Source organism: Penicillium manginii, assembly GCF_028828005.1.
Source record: "Penicillium manginii strain IBT 31320 chromosome Unknown utg000009l:1.0-3297300.0:1.0-3298630.0, whole genome shotgun sequence".
Lineage (NCBI taxonomy): Eukaryota > Fungi > Ascomycota > Eurotiomycetes > Eurotiales > Aspergillaceae > Penicillium > Penicillium manginii.
In genome coordinates, this window is record NW_026643110.1 from 2,018,706 (window position 1) to 2,041,089 (window position 22,384).

Below are 22,384 nucleotides of genomic sequence, written 5' to 3' on the forward strand. Positions count from 1 at the left end.
TAACTTACTCCTAAGACAGATACTAATCTTCTCTATAATATCTAAGAATCTATTAATAGAAAGTAAATTCTAGGAGAACTATCAGAGGTATTATTAGAGGTAATACAGATTCTATTTCTTTTATTTCTTCTATTATAAATTAACTAAGGAATAGCTAATTTTTTAAAAAGGGTAGTATATAGTAGAGATTTCGATCTTAATATTAGAGTCAGGTGACTAGGGCCTTAGTAATAAAGCTACTATTTAGTTTTAAGGGAATAAGTAGTGTTCATTCTATAGTATTAATATTAATATATATATTCCTCTTTTCGAAATATTCTACAGAGGCTACTGAGGTTACAGTATTGATATACTGCCTAGGAGAGGTTCTATTATTTGTTTGATTATTCCTCTATAGTATTACGCTCTATCTACTACTCTCCTACACTCTTTGAGTGTGGTAGTTTTGTCCTCTTACAATTAACCTGTCTGCTTGACAGACAGCCAGTGAGCATTCCTATCTTTCAATATATTTTTATATAGAATTAGACTTAATTAGAAAGATTTTTTTAGTAATACTTTTTCTTTAGTAACTCTTTAGTTTTATTTTAACTAAAATAATTTACTAAAAAATTATTATAGTATAGTTTAATAAACTTAATATATAGTTTATCTAAAATAGGAATATATAAGTAATTACTATAATAAAGTAAATCTCTTAAATTTATTTTTTAATATTTACTATGAATATTACAAATATTACCGCTACCTAGGCTATACAAGCCTTAGAGTGTGGGAGCTTATCTAAGTTATGCCAGTACCCCAGGGATCACTATGCCAGTGCTCTGGGTGTAACTATACTAGTGCCCCTGGGGTGAATGTGCCAGTGCTCCGGGTGTAACTATACTAGTGCCCCGGGGGTTACAGTGCCAGTGCTCCAGGTGTAACTATGCCAGTACCCTGGGGGTTACAGTGCCAGTGCTCCGGGTGTAACTATGCCAGTGCCCCGGGTGTAACTATGTCAGTGCCCTGGGGGTTACTATGCCGGTGCTACTGCTACTATGCCAGTGCTACTGCTACTATGCCAGTGCTACTATACTAGTGCCTGTAGTACTAAGGCCTAATACTTAATAATACCAAGACTTAGTAATATTGCCTAAGCCAGCTAATATATATATAACCTTCTCCCCCCTATACACAAAACACAACAATCATCATCTTCAATCATTCTCAATCATCATTCTTATTGATAATCATCAATCTCATATAACTACTACCTAATTAGTAGTAGTTGAAGCTATTCCCAACTTTCCCTAAGCCTATTAAGACCTACCAAGTCTTATAATTTTAGTATATTAGGTTTCTTAGTAGTAGTAGTAGTAGTAGTAGTAGTAGTAGTAGTAGTAGTAGTAGTAGTAGTAGTAGTAGTAGTAGTAGTAGTAGTAGTTAAAATAAAGTTTAATATACTACTATATAGAGGTCTCTATATAGCTTCCACTACTGTATTAGACAGTGCATATAATAATAATAATAATATTATTATTATTATTATTTAGACTTTAATTTTATAAGAGGGACCTCCAAATATTTTAGTATATTCTTTTACTCTTGTATTTATTCTATATATTAAGGGTTTAGGGTTTAGGGGTTTAAAGGTAATCCTTTCATCTAAATTATTATCAGGATATGTATCTATTATATCTCCTTTAGTACTATTAGAATTATAGTATTTATTCTTAAGGATTATCATATCTCTTCTTATCATTATAGTCCTTTTATCAGGTAGATAAAGCTTATAGTGGCTATAATCAGTATTGTCTACTAGTATGACTTTTTCTTGCCTAGTTTCTAGCTTTATAATCTACTTATTAATATTATAATAAGTAACATAATCCACGGCCAAGCTGGCCATAGGGCTGAGCTGGCTACCCTATCCAAAATTGTGTCCTTCTACTACCCTACCTAATTCAACTGCCTACTATACCACTAATTCGTACTATATCTTCGCAAAAATTAGCTAATCAGAAGGGCAAGATCCTATTAGCCCTTAATGATATAAAAAATAACTGTATCAAATCTATTTATATAGTAGTAAAGCTCTATACTATACTGTATTCTATCTTATAGATATATATCTCTAGTATAGTCTTACACACTAATATATACCTAAATAGCTATAAGTTAACTCTATATAAAGAGAATTTACTTACTAAGTAGATTATCTCTATATATTTATATAGAGTAATACTAAGACCTTCTACTGTAGAAAAGATAGCTAATATTCTTCTTAAAGTATACAGAATAACCCCTCTATTAACTACTAGTATTAATTAGGTATTAATATTTATAAAATAGTATAATAAGCTTTCATTATTCTGAATATATAAAGAAGAGAAACTTCTATAACTATTAAATAGTTAAAAGACTTAACTATTCTCCGGTTAAATATCTTAACTGGAAGGCTTATTGAGTATAACTATTATCGTTAAACTTAACTAAAAGCCTGACTATCTGATACCAAAATATCAAAATATATTTCGATGCTTGGAGTTCTGCCAAAGGCCCAAATAGGCTTAGCCTATTTTGTCACACCGCTGATGAACAATATTCTGCCTAAGGCCTAATCAGGCCTAGTCTACTATGGCTTACCGCCCAAGAGATTTAACATAAAAAGGGCCTGCACCCCCCCAGCAAACCTATCTTTATCATCATTCTTATTGATCTCTTTCATCTCATCTTCTGATTACTAAGCTCAAGACCAATATTCTAATATAACTTCCTCTTTTGGTAATCGGTGAAGATATTCAAACATCCCCTGATGCTTGTAGGACTTTCTGTCTCACAATTATACTTTTCAAAGTAATATAACTACTAGTTTACTCTTAATAAGGATCCAAAGTCTATAAAAGAGTAGTTTTTAATAGTATAATATATAATTAATAAGATCAGTATCTAATTAGAGGATATCTATAACTTAAATAAGACTAGATTTATAATAGGTCTTATATTATTATAAAAAGTAGTTATATAAGTAGAATATTATAGTTAGTAATTCTATAGCTAGGAAATTATAAATTAGTTACTATAATTAAAATAATATATATTAATAACTATTTACTACTACTTTATATTATATTTAAAGACTAGATTTATATTACTAATTAGTTTAAATTATTAAATCTTTCTAGGGATTAGTAAATTAAAGTATTAGATAATAGCTAGATTACTAATAATATTAGTCTTTACTAACTCTAAAGATTTTTATTTTATATACTAATTTATATATATAAGAATAATTTTAGCTATTAATCCTTAATAAGTATAGTAACTATCTTATACCTTAATTTAATTAAATCTATACTAAAAATAATATTATACTAGTCTATATACCTTTATATTTATTATACTTACTTTAACTACTTAATATTAGATACTTTATAGTACTAAAGTATATCTATAGTAGTTTTATAAGTAATTTAGCCTATACTAGTTATAATTATATTAATAAGCTTAATTTTCTTATAGATTATCTATATATAAAGATAGAAGTTTTTTAGCTAAATATTATTTAAAGTAGTTTTATAGCTATTAGTATTATACTAGTTAATACTAATAGAGTACTTTTAAATTTTAATATTTCTCTCTAAATATCTTTACTACTATTAAACTAACTAAGTAGTAGATCTAGCTAATTTATACTAAAAATACTTAGAACAGTAATATAGTTAGAAAAGTAAGTTTCTATACTTAAAGAACTTCTAAGATAGTAATTATATAGCCTACCTATACTATTAAAACTTATACTTAATTAGATTATTAAGGATACCTATCTATTATTATATAGTACTATATTGCTAGTGTAGGATAATACAAATCTTTATATAGTAAATAAAAAGAAACATCAAAAGTATACTTATTTAACTAAATAGATCACTTGTAAAGAGGGCCTATTAATCAAAGAGGGTCTATAGCTAGTTTAAAAACTAAATAAGTCTATAGAAGCTAATAAGGTAGTATTGTATAAACAGATCGACCTACCTAATTAGCTAATTTAACCGGCTAGAAAGGCTCCTCCTACCTATAGTAGATATAGAGTAACAGGGCATAGAATTACTTTATATAAAAATCGTATTATCTAGTTAAATTAATGGGTATTGGCGAAGATAATTAATTTTGAAATTTTGCAATAGGGGTGGGTGGCCAGCTCGGCCATGTGGCCAGCTCGACCGTGGATTATGTTAGCAGAACCCTATATCTTTAATTAGTTATGAAAATTATTAGAGGGTTTTATTTTATTATATAATTTATAGGGTGTTCTAAATCCTGGAGTACTTTAGGGTATCCTATTATATAAATAGGTAGCTACTATCAAAGCTTTATTATATAGGTATTTAGGATAATTACTATTAGATAGTACTATCCCTACTTTATTTAATAAAGTAAGATTTATATACTCTATTAAGCTATTTGGCTCTTTTATATAAGTAGGACTAGTATTATAAGTAATACTATATTTATTAGTTATATTTATTATTGCTTTATTAATGTATTCTTTATCATTATTGGTAAATAATTGTTTAATATTCATACTAATTTAATTATTTATTAAAGCTGTTACCTTTTAAAGGATATTATTACTTAGCTTTTATTTTTTAATAACATAATAAATAGATAGTGTGTTTACTTATCTAAAAAGGTTATATAGTATATATATGTGGTGTTATAGGGCCACCTATATTACTATTAATTCTTTCTCCTTTTTTTATAGAGATTAATATTATTTAACTTTTTGTTTATATATCTTTTTGCCTTAGATTTTAGGTAGATCTTACAGTCTTTTACTATATTATATAGACTTTTATCAGATATATTTATATGATAATATCTTTTAATACATAATCTAGGGCCTTGGTCTAATATGACCAAGTCTTTTATACTAATAATTTATTTCTATATCTTTATCTTCTAGATATAGAAGCTTATTTTAATATTTATTATTAAATATCTTATTAGGATATAGTATATCAGTATCTATTTTATATATATTGAATTTACGTTTATTTAAATAATAATAACTATTTCTTTATAGTTTATTAGTATTTTGAGTACTTTTCCCTAGTTTACTATTTTGTTTATTTCTCTTTTATAACAAAAATTGTTTAAAATTGTAATAACAGAGATATTAATAGTAGTATTAATAATAAAGTTATAAGTAGGTCTAGTCTGATAGGGAAATTTATCTAGATAATTTTTATCATTTATAAGTTTTTTATTATTCTTATTATTCTTATGAATTTTTTTGTAGAAAGAGTTATTAATACTATAATATCTCTGAATATATCTAGTTAAAGAGTTCAACTATAACTTAGTTAAAGATATAACTAAGATATATTTAAGAGCTTAACTAAAAAAGATATTCTAATATAAGGATAATCATACCTATTTAGGTTAAAATATCCAGAACCCTGAGGTCGCCTGAACCTATACAAATAAGAGAGGTATTGATAGCAAAAGAGTATAGTGCTATTATAAAGAAGCTGTTGGATATATAGGGCCTGCACCCTCCAAACAAATCTATCTAGACCATCATCTTCAATTATTCTGAACACCATTCTTATTGATTACTTAGTTAATCATCAAATCTTTCTACCTATTACCTAATAGGTACTTATTGAAGCTATTCAGACCTTCCCTGTAGCTTATAAGACCCTAGGTCTTATAATATCCTAGAAAGTTCTTATAAAAGATAATAATAATAAAAAGTAGAGCTAGAATCTAAGATACAGGAATTTAAGACTAAGATATATTAATCTAGTTTTAGTTAACTTCTAGAAACTAGTAGATAAATCCTAGAAGTAGGGTACATAGATCCTAGAAATTATAGATAGACTTTCAAAAATATTGATCCTAGAGACTCTACTTTACCTTCTAAAAATAGTTTGTAATATTCTAAAATAGTTAAGGAATATCTAGAATGATAGATAAACCAAGTCTAGGAAAAACTATACAGGATCCTAGAGATTTTACTAGAGAAATATTAGATAAGCTAGAGAAATATTAGATAAGTTATAAAAAGGAATAAGAACTATAATAGATTTATAAAAATAGATAGTATAGTTTCTAAATAAATTCTCTATAAGAAATTACATGATAATAAGTCAATACTATATATCATTAGTATAAAATAAATTTACCTATATTATAGAGAATACTATATTATATAGGAATATATAAGAAGAGTAGAATTATCTAGAAGAAACAATTTATATTACTAGTAAAACTTAATAATAAGTTACTAGGTACAGGAATTATATATTATACTAAGTAGATAAGTATACTTATCAGTAGCTACCTAGAACTAACATATTTTAATATTACTGAATTAGGAAAATATAATATAATTATTAGAGTATTATAGTTATAAAAATATAGTCTAAAAATTAACTAGTAAATAGATAAAATCTACTTTAATTATTATAACTATATTAGGATTCTTATGATAATAGAGTAGAGTCTTGACTCTAGATATATTAGACTATAAACTATAAGAATATATTATATTTTACTATAAATTAAGGTAAAATTTGATCACAGGTCTTCATAAGTAGATTGTTGAAAGAATTCATTCTGGCTTAGAGCTATCTCTTGCAAAGGTATGCATGTGAGTTGGGAACCGACAGCAGCTAATTTATACCAACAGGAATCGAGGAAGGTTGTGTCCAGTTTCCAGCAGCACCGCTATCACGAAACTGCACGCTGATCTCATGATCATCAGATTGATAAAATAGCCACAGTTGGGTCAGCGTCCCTCTAGATCCAGACGCCATGCTATTCCGACCATCGGGTATTCCTGTTGCGACAGCCATACCAGACGGCATACTGTGGGTCGTGTTATAGACCAGCGTACCAACATTCCCTCCATCTGCCTGGGATGAGACATTGGCAGTGTAGGCCTCCTTTGGGAAGTCTCCCGTATTGTTCAACTCCCTAATAATACCCTTCTTATCTCCGTAGTAAAGTAACCGAAGATCGGCAACTCCCGTTACGGACAATCCACTTGGAGAGTCCAAAGTGGCTCCAGTAAGATCTAAAGAGCGGAGATGATTTGTTAGACATATGCTAATTGCCGAAGGGAAAAAAAGACACTACTCACCATCCCTCCATCCTTCTGAGGTTGAGTTCCCACAACAATCGGGACACACCCTTTCTTTCAGCTCGGATGTTGATTTATCAACGTACCAATACCGCCATACACCATTAAGAGCATGACCAGCAAATCCCGCATAGGTGTCCACATTGGACACCTTCTCTTCATGGGTCCACGTATCTGTATCCGCATTCCAGTACAGAACTGCCAGTTCTTCACTACCCGCGGGATTATACAGAAGCCAGCCTGCAATCGACCCAACGTCACATGTACCGAAGAAGACAACTGAAATGTCGCTGGGATCTGACACTGTGACGCTTAATTGACCCAATGTACCGTTGACCCAAGAGCTACTGCCATGCCGCCCTCGCCTCTCTTGCAACACGTTGTTTTTGTCCGCATAGAAGATATTATAGTTGAACTTGTCTCCGCTCCAGTATGCTGTAATGGGGCTTCCGGGCCGAGCGTCGTCCGTAATGTACTCCGAGTCATGCCACTGAGAGTAATTATACGCCACTTGACGAAGATCTCCATTTGAGTGTTGATAGAAAACGACATAGTTGGTACCGGAAACAGCTGCTGTGGGATTGAATGACAAGGCGAAGATGCCAGTTCCGTTGTACGCCCATGCATCATTGACGGTGTTGTTGGTGGAAGCGCCGCTCGTCGAATTTGGACTGGTTGCTTTCGTTGTGGAAGTTGCATGCGAAGAGCTAAATAAGGTCTCAAAAGTATCAGCATCCATCTTCTTCTGAATCTTTCAAGACAAGGGAAAAATTGGAAAAAGACTCGATATCATTTGAATACCTTTGAGATGGCGCATTCCGGTTCCTACTCCCAACAACGCCACCCGCTGTCGCTGCAGCAATAATGATGACCAGCAAAACGACACCAGCAATTATCATCCATTTTCTCTTCGCAGTGAGGAAGCCCAACGATTGGGGTGGTGAGGCATTGGCGGTATCTGTGGGTGGACGATTCTGCCCAGCATTCGAAACTGGTAACTTCTCGCTGTCTGGAACAAAAACGAATGGCGTATGACTATTCGAGACCTGCGACGCAACGATCTTTTCAGAGGCTCGGGAGGTGTCAAGTTGCGGTGCGCTGTAAGGATCGCGTTCAAGGTAGGCGGTTTCCTGTTTGGAAGATCAGTTAATCGCCCAGCGCCAAAACAGGTGGCTGAAGAATGGCCTGAATTGGTCTCACCATGACTGGGAAATTCAGGAAAATGGGTTGAGTGGTTTAGGGATTTATTGTCAAACAGTGATCAAGAGACGCATGGCAAACAGCGAGCGAAGTGTCAGTTGCACGACAGACAAGTGATTGTTGCGGAACATCGAGAGGGAAAATTAATGCAAACGCCGCCCTTCTGCTAGGCCTGTATGGGTATAGGCACATCACCGCATGTCATTTCCAGTTCAAGTGCTCCGAGGGCCAAGGCGTAGGCTGAAATATGACAATTTCACACGGCTCGGTAACTCATTGCTAAAAGCAGAAGGTCGGCCAATCATCTTTATTTGGCCCCCAAAGATCTGCGAGGATATCTCCTTGGCGGTGTTAAGTCTGAGTCTGAATTTCAAAATACAGAGCACGTACGGAGGTCCATTTCAAGTCTTACGCCACGCACTGACCACCTGGTCCTAAAATACTGTATTGCCATGTATTAACTAACCCCCTGGCTATCGCTCTCTGCCCTCTTTATATTCATTACCACCTTCCAATCGAATAATCTCCTAAATATGCCTAGGGTACTAATAAACCTTATACGTTCAATCCACTGTTGTATACGCTCCTGTGGTAAATCTTGCCAAGCTCTCTGCCAAGTAATATATACCTCCTGCCTAGTCTTCAGAGCACCCTTTTGAGTAGTTTTTCGCTTTATCCACAACTAAGTAAGTTTGATTATATTCAAATCAGGCGAATTACGGCACTATATTAGGTATTGTACCTCCGCAAGGTCAAAAATACGCTATTGAATATAACCAGCTTATGTATGATAGTTGCGATGAGAGCTCTCTCTCTCTTCCTTTCTTCTCTAGTTTTGTTAATTTTCGTCAAAATACTATAATATTCCAATATTTGAGTCCTTATATTGTAACAAAACTCTTTTCTACGTCCTACTATCGTAAAGACATACGCTCTTTTGAATGTCTGCCTTGATTATAGGATGTATCCTATCTTACCTCTTACTTTAATTCTGACTGATTAACGACTATTACGATAGTACGCTCTAAGGAGACCTCTAAGAAGTAGAAATTTTGTTTTACTAAGCTCCCTAATAATAGTATAGGCGATAAAGGTCGTATCTTTGAGTCTAAAACTAAATTAATAGTTAGTCTAAGTATCTTACTTTAGAAGTGTTATGGAACACAGCAACACCCCGCAGATTACGGAAGTTAGCGCGAACATTACAGAGAGATTAGGACCAACTAACTTGGCCTAAGGAAACAATATCAAGATCATGTAACAGCCTCCTATTACGTAAGTAGAAGATATAAGGATTACGATCACTAGAGAACTCAACGTCATATAATCAATAGAATAACATAAATAGGTACTTATCAGGTGATAAGAGGAATCATATTAGGTGATACGTTCGGTATATACTAGGTAATAAGACCTAGTCTTATTAGGTAATATAAGGAAGCTAGATATATAAGGATACTTAGTTATACTTATATATTTAGTTCTTTATAATTAATTAATCTAAGTTACTATAGTATACTTTTTAGATTACTCTTTATATAGTTTTATCTCCTATAATAATATACTATAAGTAGGGAAGCTCTTTGGACTAACCTACTTAGTATACTACTTAGTATCTCCTTTAAAGTCACTCTATAGAATCTAAGTCTATATAAGACTTAATATAGTAATAGTACAATTACAAGTTCAGACTTAAGAAGTATAAGTAATAGATATTACAAATAACCAATAATATAGAGAATAACTAGTAAGTTATTTATCTAGATCTAACTACTTATAGTAACTAATTAACTATATATAATATATTAATTACTCTATTAACTAAAACTCTTAAAGTTTAATTATTATAATACTAAATAATAATTCTAGTATTTTATAAATAGAAGATAACTATACCTCTATACTACTAACTAATTACTAACTTATAGAAATAATTAGTTAACTCTAAGAATAGCTATAGATAATAGAAAGATATAATACAGAAGTTAAATTCTCTAAATTAGATTTCTTTAAAGAAGTATAGACTAAACTTTATAGTTTTTTTATACAGATAGATATATAACTTTATATTATCTACTATAATAGAGAAACTAATAAAGTTATATATATATCTATCTATCTATATAGATAAGTATTTAATTAGTTTAAACTCTATATCTAGAAGTTTAATAAAAAAACTTAGAATAATTAGGGAAATACTATAACTACTATCTTCTTATCCTATATAGTCTTTAAGAAGAAACTTAAATAGATCTTTAGAGATATAGATATATAATATACTATAGAAAGATACCTTAAATAAATTAAATAAACTAGTTTAGCTAGTATTTATACTACTAAATTTTAGTAAATTATTTTATATTTTAATTATAATAATAATACCTATATCTAGTTATTTAAATAAGGACTTAAGAAAGATATTAAAAATAAACTAATATAGATTAATTAATTTACTAAACTAATCTAAATAATTAAAATTATAGTTAAGTTTAATAACTAACTTTATAAATAAAAACTTTAATAATATAAAGTCTACTAAAGAAATAGCTAAAAACTATAAGATTAAGAATTCTATTACTATAAAAATTAGTAAGAAAACTAATAACAGTTAAGAGAAATATATAGTAATCTCTATAGATCTTAGTCTATAGAGCTTAATATAGTAAAACTACTATTAGAAGAATAGAAATAAAAGAAGGAAAACTAACTCTATTTTAACTATAGTAAACTAGACTATATAGTAAAAAATTATTATAGTAAAAAGGATAATAAAAAACGATAGTAACTATATATAATCTAGAAAAAAAAAGTATATAATACTACTAGAATAGAGAGAGTATAGTAACTCTATACTATCTAGAAAAGTAAATAACCTAAGATAAACCCCTAAGAGAGAGTAAACTAGAAAAAAATATAAAAAGATAATACTATAAAAAAAGAAATAATCTAGTAAGATAATCTAAAATAGATAGTAAATTAACTACTAAAAGATAAATAGAGTATTATAAAAGCTAAGAAGTTATAAGATTAACTTGAGGTAGAAATATATAATAAATAAACTAGTCTAAAGAAAAAAACTAAAAAAGTAATAGGAATTCTTAACTAAATATATATAATAACTTAAATAGAATCTAAGATATAGTAACTCTATACTATCTAGAAAAATAAAAAATCTAAACTACCTAATTTAACTTAGATATTTTATAAATATGTATAGAAGATAGAAATATTACTAGAAAATATAAATTCCTAAATTTTAGTTAACTCCTAGTTTAAGAAGTATAATAGATAGAAATAATATCTATAGATTAACCTAAATATAGTAGAGAGTTAGAAATAGACCTAGTATAGTTAGAAATCTACTAATTCTTAGAAACTACTAGAAGAAATACCTAGTAAAATATTAGAAATATCTTAAAAGTTCCTAAGATATAATAAAATCCTAGAAATCCTACTAAGAAAATACTAAATAAATTTAGAAAAAGAGCAGAAACTATAATAACTCTATAAAATAGATAGTATAGTCTTTAGAGACTCTTATAAATTCCTTTTTAATAATTTAGATAATAATAAAGAACTATATATTAATAATATAGAAGAAATATACCTATATTATAGAGAAAACTATACTTATATTAGATATATATAATATTCTAATTATAACCTAAGAGCTATAATTAGATATTATAATTATAATTACAAAATATATATATAAGATAAACTAGACTATAGAGGGATTAAATCTAAACTATTACTATAGATATAATATCTAAAGTAAAAATAATAATTTATAGTAATAGTATAGAAAAATTATATAAAAGTAGAAGCTCTAATAATATTCTATAGAGAAAATAAATTTAGTATATAAGTTATAATTAACTTAGAAATTATAGAAAACTTTATAAACCTAAACTATATCTTAATTAGAAAAATACTAACTATTAAGAAAGACTAAATTACTTCTTTTATTAGACTAGATAGAGAAAGATTAAGTAAAGGAATTACTTACTATACTAAATAGATTAATATAGTTATTAGTAACTATATAGAGTTAATATACTTTAATATTATAGATCTAGAAGGATATAAGATAGTACTTAGTATTCCTTAACTATATAAATATAGTCTAAGGATTAACTAGTAAATAGATATAATCTACTTTAACTACTATAAATATATATAAATAGAAACTAGATAGACTAGAGAAAAACTACTAAGTATTAAAAAATCTAGTTCTAGAATAATAGATATCTATTATAGTCTATATAAGATTAACCCTAAATAGAATTAGTAGTCTAGAGATAGAGTATTAAAAAGAATTATAGATATTAATATTCTAGTAATAATAGAATAATAATCTAATATATTAGATAATAAACTAAAAGAATATATTATAATATACTATAAATTATAATAAACTCTCTATATAATAGAGAAAGGAATATAGATACTTAAAGAATACTATAAGTACTAGGATATATTTAAACTACTAAAGAATAATATACTTCTAGAGTATAGTCTATTTAACTATAAGATTAGAATTAAGAAAGATAAAGAACTAACTTTTAAACTAATCTACTAGTTATTACTACTAAAAATAAAAATTCTAAAAAAATATATTAATAAAAATTTTAGAAAGAAATATATCTAAAAATTAATATTATTAGTTAGATATCTAATTATCTTTATACTAAAAAAGAAAAATAAGCTTTAACTTTATATAGACTATTAATATCTAAATAAAATTACTATTAAAAATTAATACCTACTATTTCTTATTTAAAAAATATAAAATTATATTTAGAGAAGTATCTACTTTACTAAATATAATATTACTAATATATATAACTACTTTAGAATTAAAAAAGGTAATAAATAGAAAATAGTATTCTAGATAAAATATAGATATTTTAAGTACTTAGTTATACTATTTAGACTTATAAATATACCTACTATATTCTAATAATTTATCTTTAATATATTAGAAGAATATCTTAATATCTTTATAATAGTATATCTTAATAATACTTTAGTATTCTCTAAAATCTTAGAAGACTATATTTAGTATAATAAAAAAATATTATAAAAGTTTAGAGAAACTAAAATTATACTTAAACTTAAGAAATATAAATTCTATATTAAGAAAATAGATTTTTTAGAATATATAATTAGTAAAAATAGATTTAGTATATAAAAAAATAAAATTAGGAGTATTCTAGATTAATTAGTACTTAAGAATATAAAGAAAGTTTAATAGTTTCTAGAACTATATAACTACTATTAATAATTAATTAATAGATTTAGAAAAATTATAGTAGATTTTAATAAATTAATAAAAAAAGACTAGAAGTAGATCTAGAATAACTAATTAGAAATCTTATTTAATAATCTTAAAAAACTATTTATTAAGTAAATAATACTTATATTAGTAGATCTAACAAAACTATATATAGTAGAAACTAATATATTAAATTATATACTTAGAGTATATTTTACCTAACTAGAAAATAATAGAAAATAAAGACTAGTTATATTCTAGTCTAGGAAAATAATACCTATAGAAATTAACTATAATATCTATAATAAAGAATTATTAACTATAGTATTAGTACTTAAGATCTAGAGAGTTTACTTAGAGAGAGTAAACTACTAAATTCTTATTAAATTAAACTATAAGAATTTTATATTCTTTACTAGTATAAAAGAATTAATTAGATAATAAGTAAGATAGGTAGAAATCTTAGTAAGATATAATTATAGAATTAAATATTACCTAGGTATAGTTAATAGCTAAGTAGATATACTTAGTAGAAGATCTAACTATATAGTAGGGGTTAAAGAAGCTATCCTAGCTATATTTAAGATAAATAAGAATAGTTATCTTATATATAATTACTAGATTTTAACTACTATTAGTAAAGTTAAAAATAATAGCTAGATTAACTAAATTAAAGAAATTATAAGAACTAATAAAATTATAAAATTTACTAAAGATTAAGTATATAAGAGTTTTAAGTACTAGAACAGACTACTCTATATTTATAGACTAATCTACGTTCTATAATAGCTTTAGAATAAAGTAATATAATAGTACTATAATAACCTAGTATATAGATATATAAGAGTAGAAAAAATAGTAGAATACCTCTTAAGAAACTACTATATCCTAAATATATATAAGAAAATTAGAAGATATATTAAGAAATATAATACTTACTAGTAAGATAAACTATTATAATATATATTATATAGAGAACTATAGAATATAGAAATACTAACCTAACTATAGAAATAAATTATAATTAACTTTATTACTAAACTACCTAAGTTAGAGAGATATAATATAATTATAGTAGTTATAGATTAATTAATAAAGTACTTATATATAATACTAATAACAGAAATAATTAATACTAAAGCTATAATATCTCTATTATTTAGATATATCTTTACAAACTATAAAATACCGGAAAAAATAATATTAGATAGAGATAAGCTTTTTATAAGTAATATATAGTAATTATTTATAGATATTATAGATATTAAGTATAGACTCTCTACTACCTATTATCCCTAAATAAATAGTTAGATAGAATAAATAAACTAAACCTTAGAGTAGTATCTAAGATACTATATAAACTACTAGTAAAATAACTAAGTAAAACTACTACTACTAGTATAATTTATATATAATAATATAATATATATAATAATAAAAGAGACTTTATTCTTTATAATCTATAGATATAATTCTATAATAATTAGAGAAATTATTAAAAAATAAATAAAAGTAGAAGTATTATAACTTCTAACTTTAAAAATAAAATAATTATACCTTTAATTAGTAAGAGATATTAAGTTTTTTAATCTATAGATAAAATAATACTATAATTAAGACTACTAAAAAAGACTAAATCTATAAAAGGAAAAGAAAGTATACTTTCTATATTAGAATATTAAAACTAAGTAACTAAGTATAAAGTTTAATAACTTAAAGTTAGGACTATTTATAATTAAAGAAAAAATTAGACTAGTAAATTATTACTTAAGATTCCTAAAAAGTATAAAATAAATATACTCTATATTCTATATATTATTACTAAAATCTATATTAGAAAATATACTAAATACTACTAATATTAAACTTAAAGAAACTAGTAAAGAGAAATATAAAGTTAAAACTGATCTATAAGATAGATAATATAACAATCAGTAATAACTATTTATAAAATAGAAAGAATACTCTACTTTAGAAAATATATAGAAATCTATTAGAAATCTAAAGAATTACTACTAACTAGTTTAATAATATTACTAGAAGATAAAAGAAATACTACTAGGAAGAAAGTAGAGAAAGTATTAAATTTAATATCTAGTAATAGATTAGATAATATAATTAGCTATATTAATATAAGATTCTTAGATATTACTATAAGAATTTAACAATTCTTATTAAAAATATACTAGTTACTCTTAAATATAGTATAAGAAGACCTAATCTTATACTCTTTTTATTTAGTTTTAATATATTTCTTCTTAAGATAATCTTTCTCTTTAGCTTTATAATACTTAAGTTCTTTAAGTTTAGTAATCTCTTTATAATTATAAGTAATAAAATTACTAATATAATTATAAAGTAGGACTTTATAATAATCTAAATATATTAAATATACTATAATCTTTTAACTAGTCTTAAGAGTAGTATAGTATTACTTAGTAATATTAACTTATATTTTTATTAATTTATACTATTTAGTATTAGAGTAAGATAGATAAGATATAATATACTTTACAGAATCACTACTATAAATATAATAGTTATACTTATTATCCAAACCTAATTTAATATATACTTACTTAAGTTAAATATAATATTTATAGGGAATAATAATATAAAAACTTTTCTCCTTAATATAGATTAGTAGGTTACCTTTTTAAATAGAAGATAGTTTAACTAAAGGTATTATAAAATAAAGAAATAAGAAGAGAAAAATAGAAAATAAGAAAAACAGAAAATAGTACTAGGGAAACTTATAAGTTTAAGAATCTTTAAAGACCAAAGGACTAAAAGAAGAGAATAATATTATAGAATATAGTAATACCCTATAGATTACAGAAATTAGTATAAATATTATAGAGAGATTAGGACTAACTAACTTAGTCTAAGAAAATAATATTAAGATTATATAATAATCTTCTATTATATAAGTAGAAGATATAAGGATTATAATTACTAGAGAACTTAATATTATATAATTAATAGAATAATATAAATAGATACTTATTAGGTAATAAGAGGAATTATATTAGGTAATATATTTAATATACACTAGGTAATAAGACCTAGTCTTATTAGATAATATAAGAAAGCTAGATATATAAGAATATTTAGTTATACTTATATATTTAGTTCTTTATAATTAATTAATCTAAATTACTACAGTATACTTTTTAGATTACTCTTTATATAGTTTTATCTCCTATAATAATATACTATAAGTAGAGGAGCTCTTTAGACTAATTTACTTAGTATACTACCTAGTACTTCCTTTAAAGTCACTCTACAGAATCTAAGTCTGTATAAGACTTAGTATAGTAACAGTACAATTATAAGTTTAGGCTTAAGGAGTATAAGTAATAGATATTACAAATAACCAACAACATAGAGAATAACTAGTAAGTTATTTACCCAGATCTAACCACTCACAGTGACCAGTTAGCTACACATAACAAGAAGCCCTTGAATAAAGGTAAGAAGAAAGAGAGAACTAAGAGATACTTCTTCTATATAATTTATCTATCCTATTCTACCTAGAGTAGATAATAATAGTTTTGTTAATTTAATAGTCTAGTAGAGATATAGACTTTTCTTATAGAGAATCTAGTATATTAGAATATCTTATTTAATTATTAGTAGAAAACTATTTATAAGTTAAATAATACTTATGATATAATCTATAACTATAGCTAGGAGTCCTTTTATAGTTTAGATACTACTAATAAATTCTCTAAGGAGAATATAATAGTAAATACTAAAGGATAGGCTAGAGATCTGTAACTAGTTAAGACTTGAGATAGTAATTAAAGAGTAGGAGAATTAATTAATAATATATATAAGTAGTAATAGAGACTAATTCTTGAAGAAACTTTAGAAATAAAGGAAATACTATATTAAGTTATCTATTCTAACTATTATATAAATTAGGTATAAATTAGGTATAAACCCCTAGTATAGCTAAGATAAGATTAGGTTACTAAAGGGAATATAAAGAGAGTTGATTACTTCTTACCAAAGCTTACCCTCTTTGATATAAGCCCTATAACATTATAATACTCTATACTCCTAGTAGGATTTCTTTAAATAGTACTATAGTAATTTCTATAACTAAGATTAGATTATTAGAGAGATCTTAATAAGTATTCTAGTAAGAGACTATCTTATAGTTTAGGTAATTAGAGAGAAAAGAATTAGAATTACACTTATTTATAATATATTAAAGGTTCCTACTTTATAAAGGAATTATATATAAATTAGATATAATTATAATCTAATACTACTCTATTATATCGTATTATTATCTATCTAGAATATTATTCTATATTCTCAGTTATTTATATTATTGTCTTATACTTATTAAGGAAGGCATAGTATCAAATTAGTTTCTGGCCTAATATTTTACAACTGAATATTAATTTACTGTGATAATCCTAGCTAATTGTATACTTTTAGTAAGATATATCAATTTGAAAAAGTCAAAATTCTAGTAGAAATAAACAAAATAGACTAGATCCTATCCTTGAGACTAAATTCTAGTAACAAGAGACTTTAGAATTCTAAATTTAAATAAAGTTTTTAATAATTTCTATAAAACCTAAGTAGATTTTTCCTTATAGATAAATTATTTCTTATAGATAAATCAAGTATAAATAATTTAGATAGTAAGTATTATAAGACCTAGAGGAATGATCAGAAGAAAATAGGGCATTCTAAATAGTTTAAGTAGTAGTATAATAGTAAAAGTTTAGAGGAGATTTTAATTCTAGAGTACTAGTAAAATCTAGGTTTACTGTTGAAAAAAATATTCAAGTCTCTATTATGTAGTGATATAATAGTAATAATAAGGATTAGATAGCTAGAAGGGCTTAAGGGAATAACTTAGTAGGTATCACCGATTGTATTTGACTCAAAAATAACTCCGAAGGGCTTTTTCTCAAAGGTACCTCTCTAACTCGCAAGTAGTTGTAAAGGTGCCTGATTGTGTTGATAACGCGGGAATCTCTGATTTTCTTAAAATCCCGAGCCCCGAGGCCTATATGGCAGTCAATCCAGTTCATAGCCCTCGCAGGACATTCGTTCATAGAAGGAATCTGACTGTGAGTGTAGAGTGACATCGTACTTAAATGATTTCTTTCTCATATTTTTAGGAAAGCCAAGCAGGTCGACAAAGAACGAAGAATGCTTGGTCTCACGGAAACTTACTACAGGCAGTTCTGCGCTCGGTTCGTGCCATTCTCACCCGCTTGCAGGATCGTGAAAATGAAAACATGGGACTATGCAGCATTATCGCAGGCCTGAACGCTCAACTTTTTGAGACCAAAAAGCTGATCAGAAATCGCCCCTACGAGCTCGGACACCTAAATGTTTAGGAGTCTGCGCGAAAGTCTATGAATGGAATATAAACGCGGGGTTGAATTGTTCAACCCACTGTGTCATCCCCAAATACGTGACTAGGTTTCAATTGTGCAGCCATTGGATATTGTAATTAAATTACTTTCACATGCGGCAAATATAGTCATTTCGAATAATTTACTCTCGAGCCAGAATGAGAGAGATATGTGACGATCATGATTTCCGACTGAAATCAATGTCTTAGAAAAATTCCAAGACAGATTAATTAGTGTTACCCCATGCAACTGAAAAGAGCGACAGCCTACTCCGTAGTCTCCCCCAACTTCTCTTAGTAGGAAACGACATACACAGCACAACACACCATGGAGGAAATTTTTCAGTCTTTGGCGGCAGAGGGAATCCAGCAGCTGCTAGTAATCTACCACAGCGGCGAATCCTAGCCGCGATAAGCCTATCAAGCAACATATCCTTGGATTTCTAGAACTGCCAACCGTACAGTAAAATCAAAATTCACTCCTAAGAGCTTAATCTCTATTCATGAAATTCTTCGACTGGTCTCCGGTGAGATTCTTTGTCATCCTTTGCCTTTTCTTCTCTCTTTTTCATCAGCCCTTGACGGAATTCTCAGTATACTCATCCGGGTCCCACGCTAAGACCCTGTCCTCCATCTCGTCAAGCTGCCTCGTCACTAGCCGTTCCATCTCAGCCTTTTGGTTCTCATTCAGCAGGTTCAGCCGCTCTTTCCATGCTTCGTTGGGATCATCGGTCTGCGTAAGCCCCCAAAAACGCCGATCAATCTTCTGCCAGTAGATTGCATCAAACGCAAAACTGTGCAAGATCGCATGCACCACCCAGAAGTCTCCCCAGCTCCGTTGCATCTGATCCGAGAGCCACCGCTGGCTGTGCTGAGTGTCCATATCTTCACAACGCCTCATTGCTGTGAGGAACGTCTTTAGGCGGCGATCGAACTCTTGGGCCCAGTCCTCGATACCTTTAGACCAGTATACAAGTTTCTCGATAAGGAGCCACCATGGTGGCGCTTATGAAAACTCCACTGGTCAAACTCCCAGTCTACCACACCGGCAATATTTTTTCATTGAGAAGAATATTGGCGGGCCGAAAATCATCACACCAGTTTGAATGGACCATTCTCATAACATGGCAGAGATAAGTTCTTGTCCCTGGCAAGCTTGTAAAATGGCCGTCTTGCAATGAAATCCCGACGGCAGTCTTCTGCAGACTGTACCGAATCATTTTTTTGATACTGTAGATGCTGGATACTAAGCTGTGCTAGGGTTTCAATGCATGAAGAGATTGTTTTGAAGGTGGTTTCTAGAGGAGGAAGTTTGATCGAGGTAGTGTCCCCAAACGCACCAGCTCATTCATATTCATTGATAATGGCCGGCCGCTCACTTCCTAGGAGAAATCATCCACCTGACCGAGGGACCCTATTTTAGGGAATTCTGGCTTGGAAAGCTGAAGGAGGATTTTGGATACTTGTGTGTATATAGTTTCAAGTTGATCATCGCAAATATTAGGGCCAAGGACTCCCCGCTCTTCATTTGGAAACCCTGGTATATTGAGAGCATCATACATAGTTGTTGTATGTTCAATATGACTTATAATAATGAAGGGCCTAGTTATAGAGGACTCTCCTTCTTTGTACCAGAATGAATAATGAATGGAAGTGGGATTGGTGATTGGTCTGAGACACATCGCATCACAGCAACTTCGTTCTTGATCTTTTACTCGGGAAAAAGAATAGCACCCGGATGTGAAAAAGGATATTGGTCGCGTTGTATGTATATGTCATTTGTAATGTGATATTGAAGACCCCCTCTGAAAAATCGTAAACTCTGGATCATCCCCAGAATCATGCCTCAGCATAAATTTCGCAATCGGTCTCTTGACGTCGATATCAAGAAACTGAAGCAATCAATTATCGGAGACATCGTCGTATTATTCCCATGCAACGTCGTCGTAACACCTCTGTGGCTCCATATTTTCAGACGCGTTGGCTGCTTCTTGTCGCGGGGCGATCTGCTTGGTGGACAGGGGGGGTCGTGAGAGAAGAGGGGTAAGGAATGTAGAGTGAGGTCACTTATTCGATCGGGTCGACATGATCGCTACTGTCAATAAGAGCGAGTCTGGCAGTCTAGAGATAAATCGAAATGAGAGACCGCTAGACCATGAGAAATCCGGAAAGTCGTGTTGAGAGGGAACGTGAGGGCAAAGCAAGTATCTAAACGAACGTATCGTCGCGTGGTTTGGTCCAATCACAATCACAATCACATAACCATCGCACAACTCAGAAATTACAATGGTAAAACTCAAAGCGAGAATGACTCTTAGCCAAAAAAAAAAAACGGCCAGTTCATCCACCATCAACATTTTATGTCAGTAGCATACGGGAGCTTTAAATTTCGACCCGTCACATTGACTACTTTGCTGGGGCGAGGCACGGTGCTTCTTAATGCCAATCCTAGGGGTATTTGGTATGACAGCCCCTGAAGTGCTTCCATAGCGTCACTGATTGGTCCAACTCCACTCATCAGCCATTATCTCTCGTCGAAGAAAAATTGGAGCGAAATAATTCAACAGGCCATGGCTACTCAATATATACAGGGCAAGGTACAGTGAGGTCGCGTTTTGCCAGAGAGCTCCGAGTCCAAGGCTCAACATCTTTTACTGTGACCTCTTCCACTCTAGATTTAATACTAGTATCGTATACTACCTCACTCAATTCATCTTGATTGGTTCTCCATTACGGACAGCTACGTACAATCCTTCTTCTAAGACTTGCCACTGTGTACACTTCCAAAATGGGGTAACCAGATTCAAGTTGAAGAGCCCCACTCTCTCTCACAGATCAGCAAGGACCTCAGCCAATTGATATAATTCACGTCCGAGGTCACCGTTCTCTTGATATCTCTCTGAAAGGGTCGAATAGTACTGTCATTGTGAGGTATTTTTACGTACAGCGAAGAATTAGCTACATGCGAATCGAAATGTCCACCTTGACGCTAATTTCATCTGGAATATGATTTGTATCAAGGCGGAAAGATAAAAAGCTGAGATCAGACTGCTCTAGCCATAGATGATCCGTGTACCTGCGCTTATCCTGTTGCCTTTATAGTGCTGATCACCAGTGCTGATCACCCCTCCCTCCATCAAGGCCCTCCAATAATTAGTAACAATCCCAGCGGGCATATAAATAAATTGACCAGTACACCTCAACACGTACAGACAGGGCATCACGCTCGATATCCCACCAATACTTGTGGCTTTGGTAGGAATATTTCCCATATTGAGTTCGCAAATTCTAAGCGAATTGGAAAGTATGGTTTGATTTACGTCAGTTGGCATGTTTTATTCTGTTGTTCGCTTGAGAGCGAGTGCATCCTGCAATATACTTGAACATC

At 29.2% G+C, this 22,384-nt stretch overlaps 3 protein-coding genes across 3 annotated transcripts; all 3 read right to left on the reverse strand.

The window, feature by feature from the left end:
* Positions 1–6,662: 6,662 nt before the first annotated feature.
* On the reverse strand, positions 6,663–8,463 carry N7533_012472 (uncharacterized protein; the record flags this gene model as incomplete). Its single annotated transcript, XM_057109122.1, has 4 exons — positions 6,663–7,066; positions 7,133–7,839; positions 7,934–8,262; positions 8,389–8,463. 4 exons carry the CDS (start codon positions 8,461–8,463, stop codon positions 6,663–6,665), a joined length of 1,515 nt encoding a protein of 504 aa, XP_056954223.1.
* Positions 8,464–19,567: 11,104 nt separating this feature from the next.
* N7533_012473 (uncharacterized protein) lies at positions 19,568–19,897 on the reverse strand (the record flags this gene model as incomplete). The annotated part of the gene is made up of 1 exon (XM_057109123.1): positions 19,568–19,897. The coding sequence occupies one exon, from the start codon at positions 19,895–19,897 to the stop codon at positions 19,568–19,570; it is 330 nt and encodes a 109-aa protein (XP_056954224.1).
* A 191-nt stretch (positions 19,898–20,088) lies between these two features.
* N7533_012474 (uncharacterized protein) lies at positions 20,089–20,354 on the reverse strand (the record flags this gene model as incomplete). Its single annotated transcript, XM_057109124.1, has 2 exons — positions 20,089–20,294; positions 20,333–20,354. The coding sequence occupies 2 exons, from the start codon at positions 20,352–20,354 to the stop codon at positions 20,089–20,091; spliced, it is 228 nt and encodes a 75-aa protein (XP_056954225.1).
* Between the last annotated feature and the right edge of the window lie 2,030 nt (positions 20,355–22,384).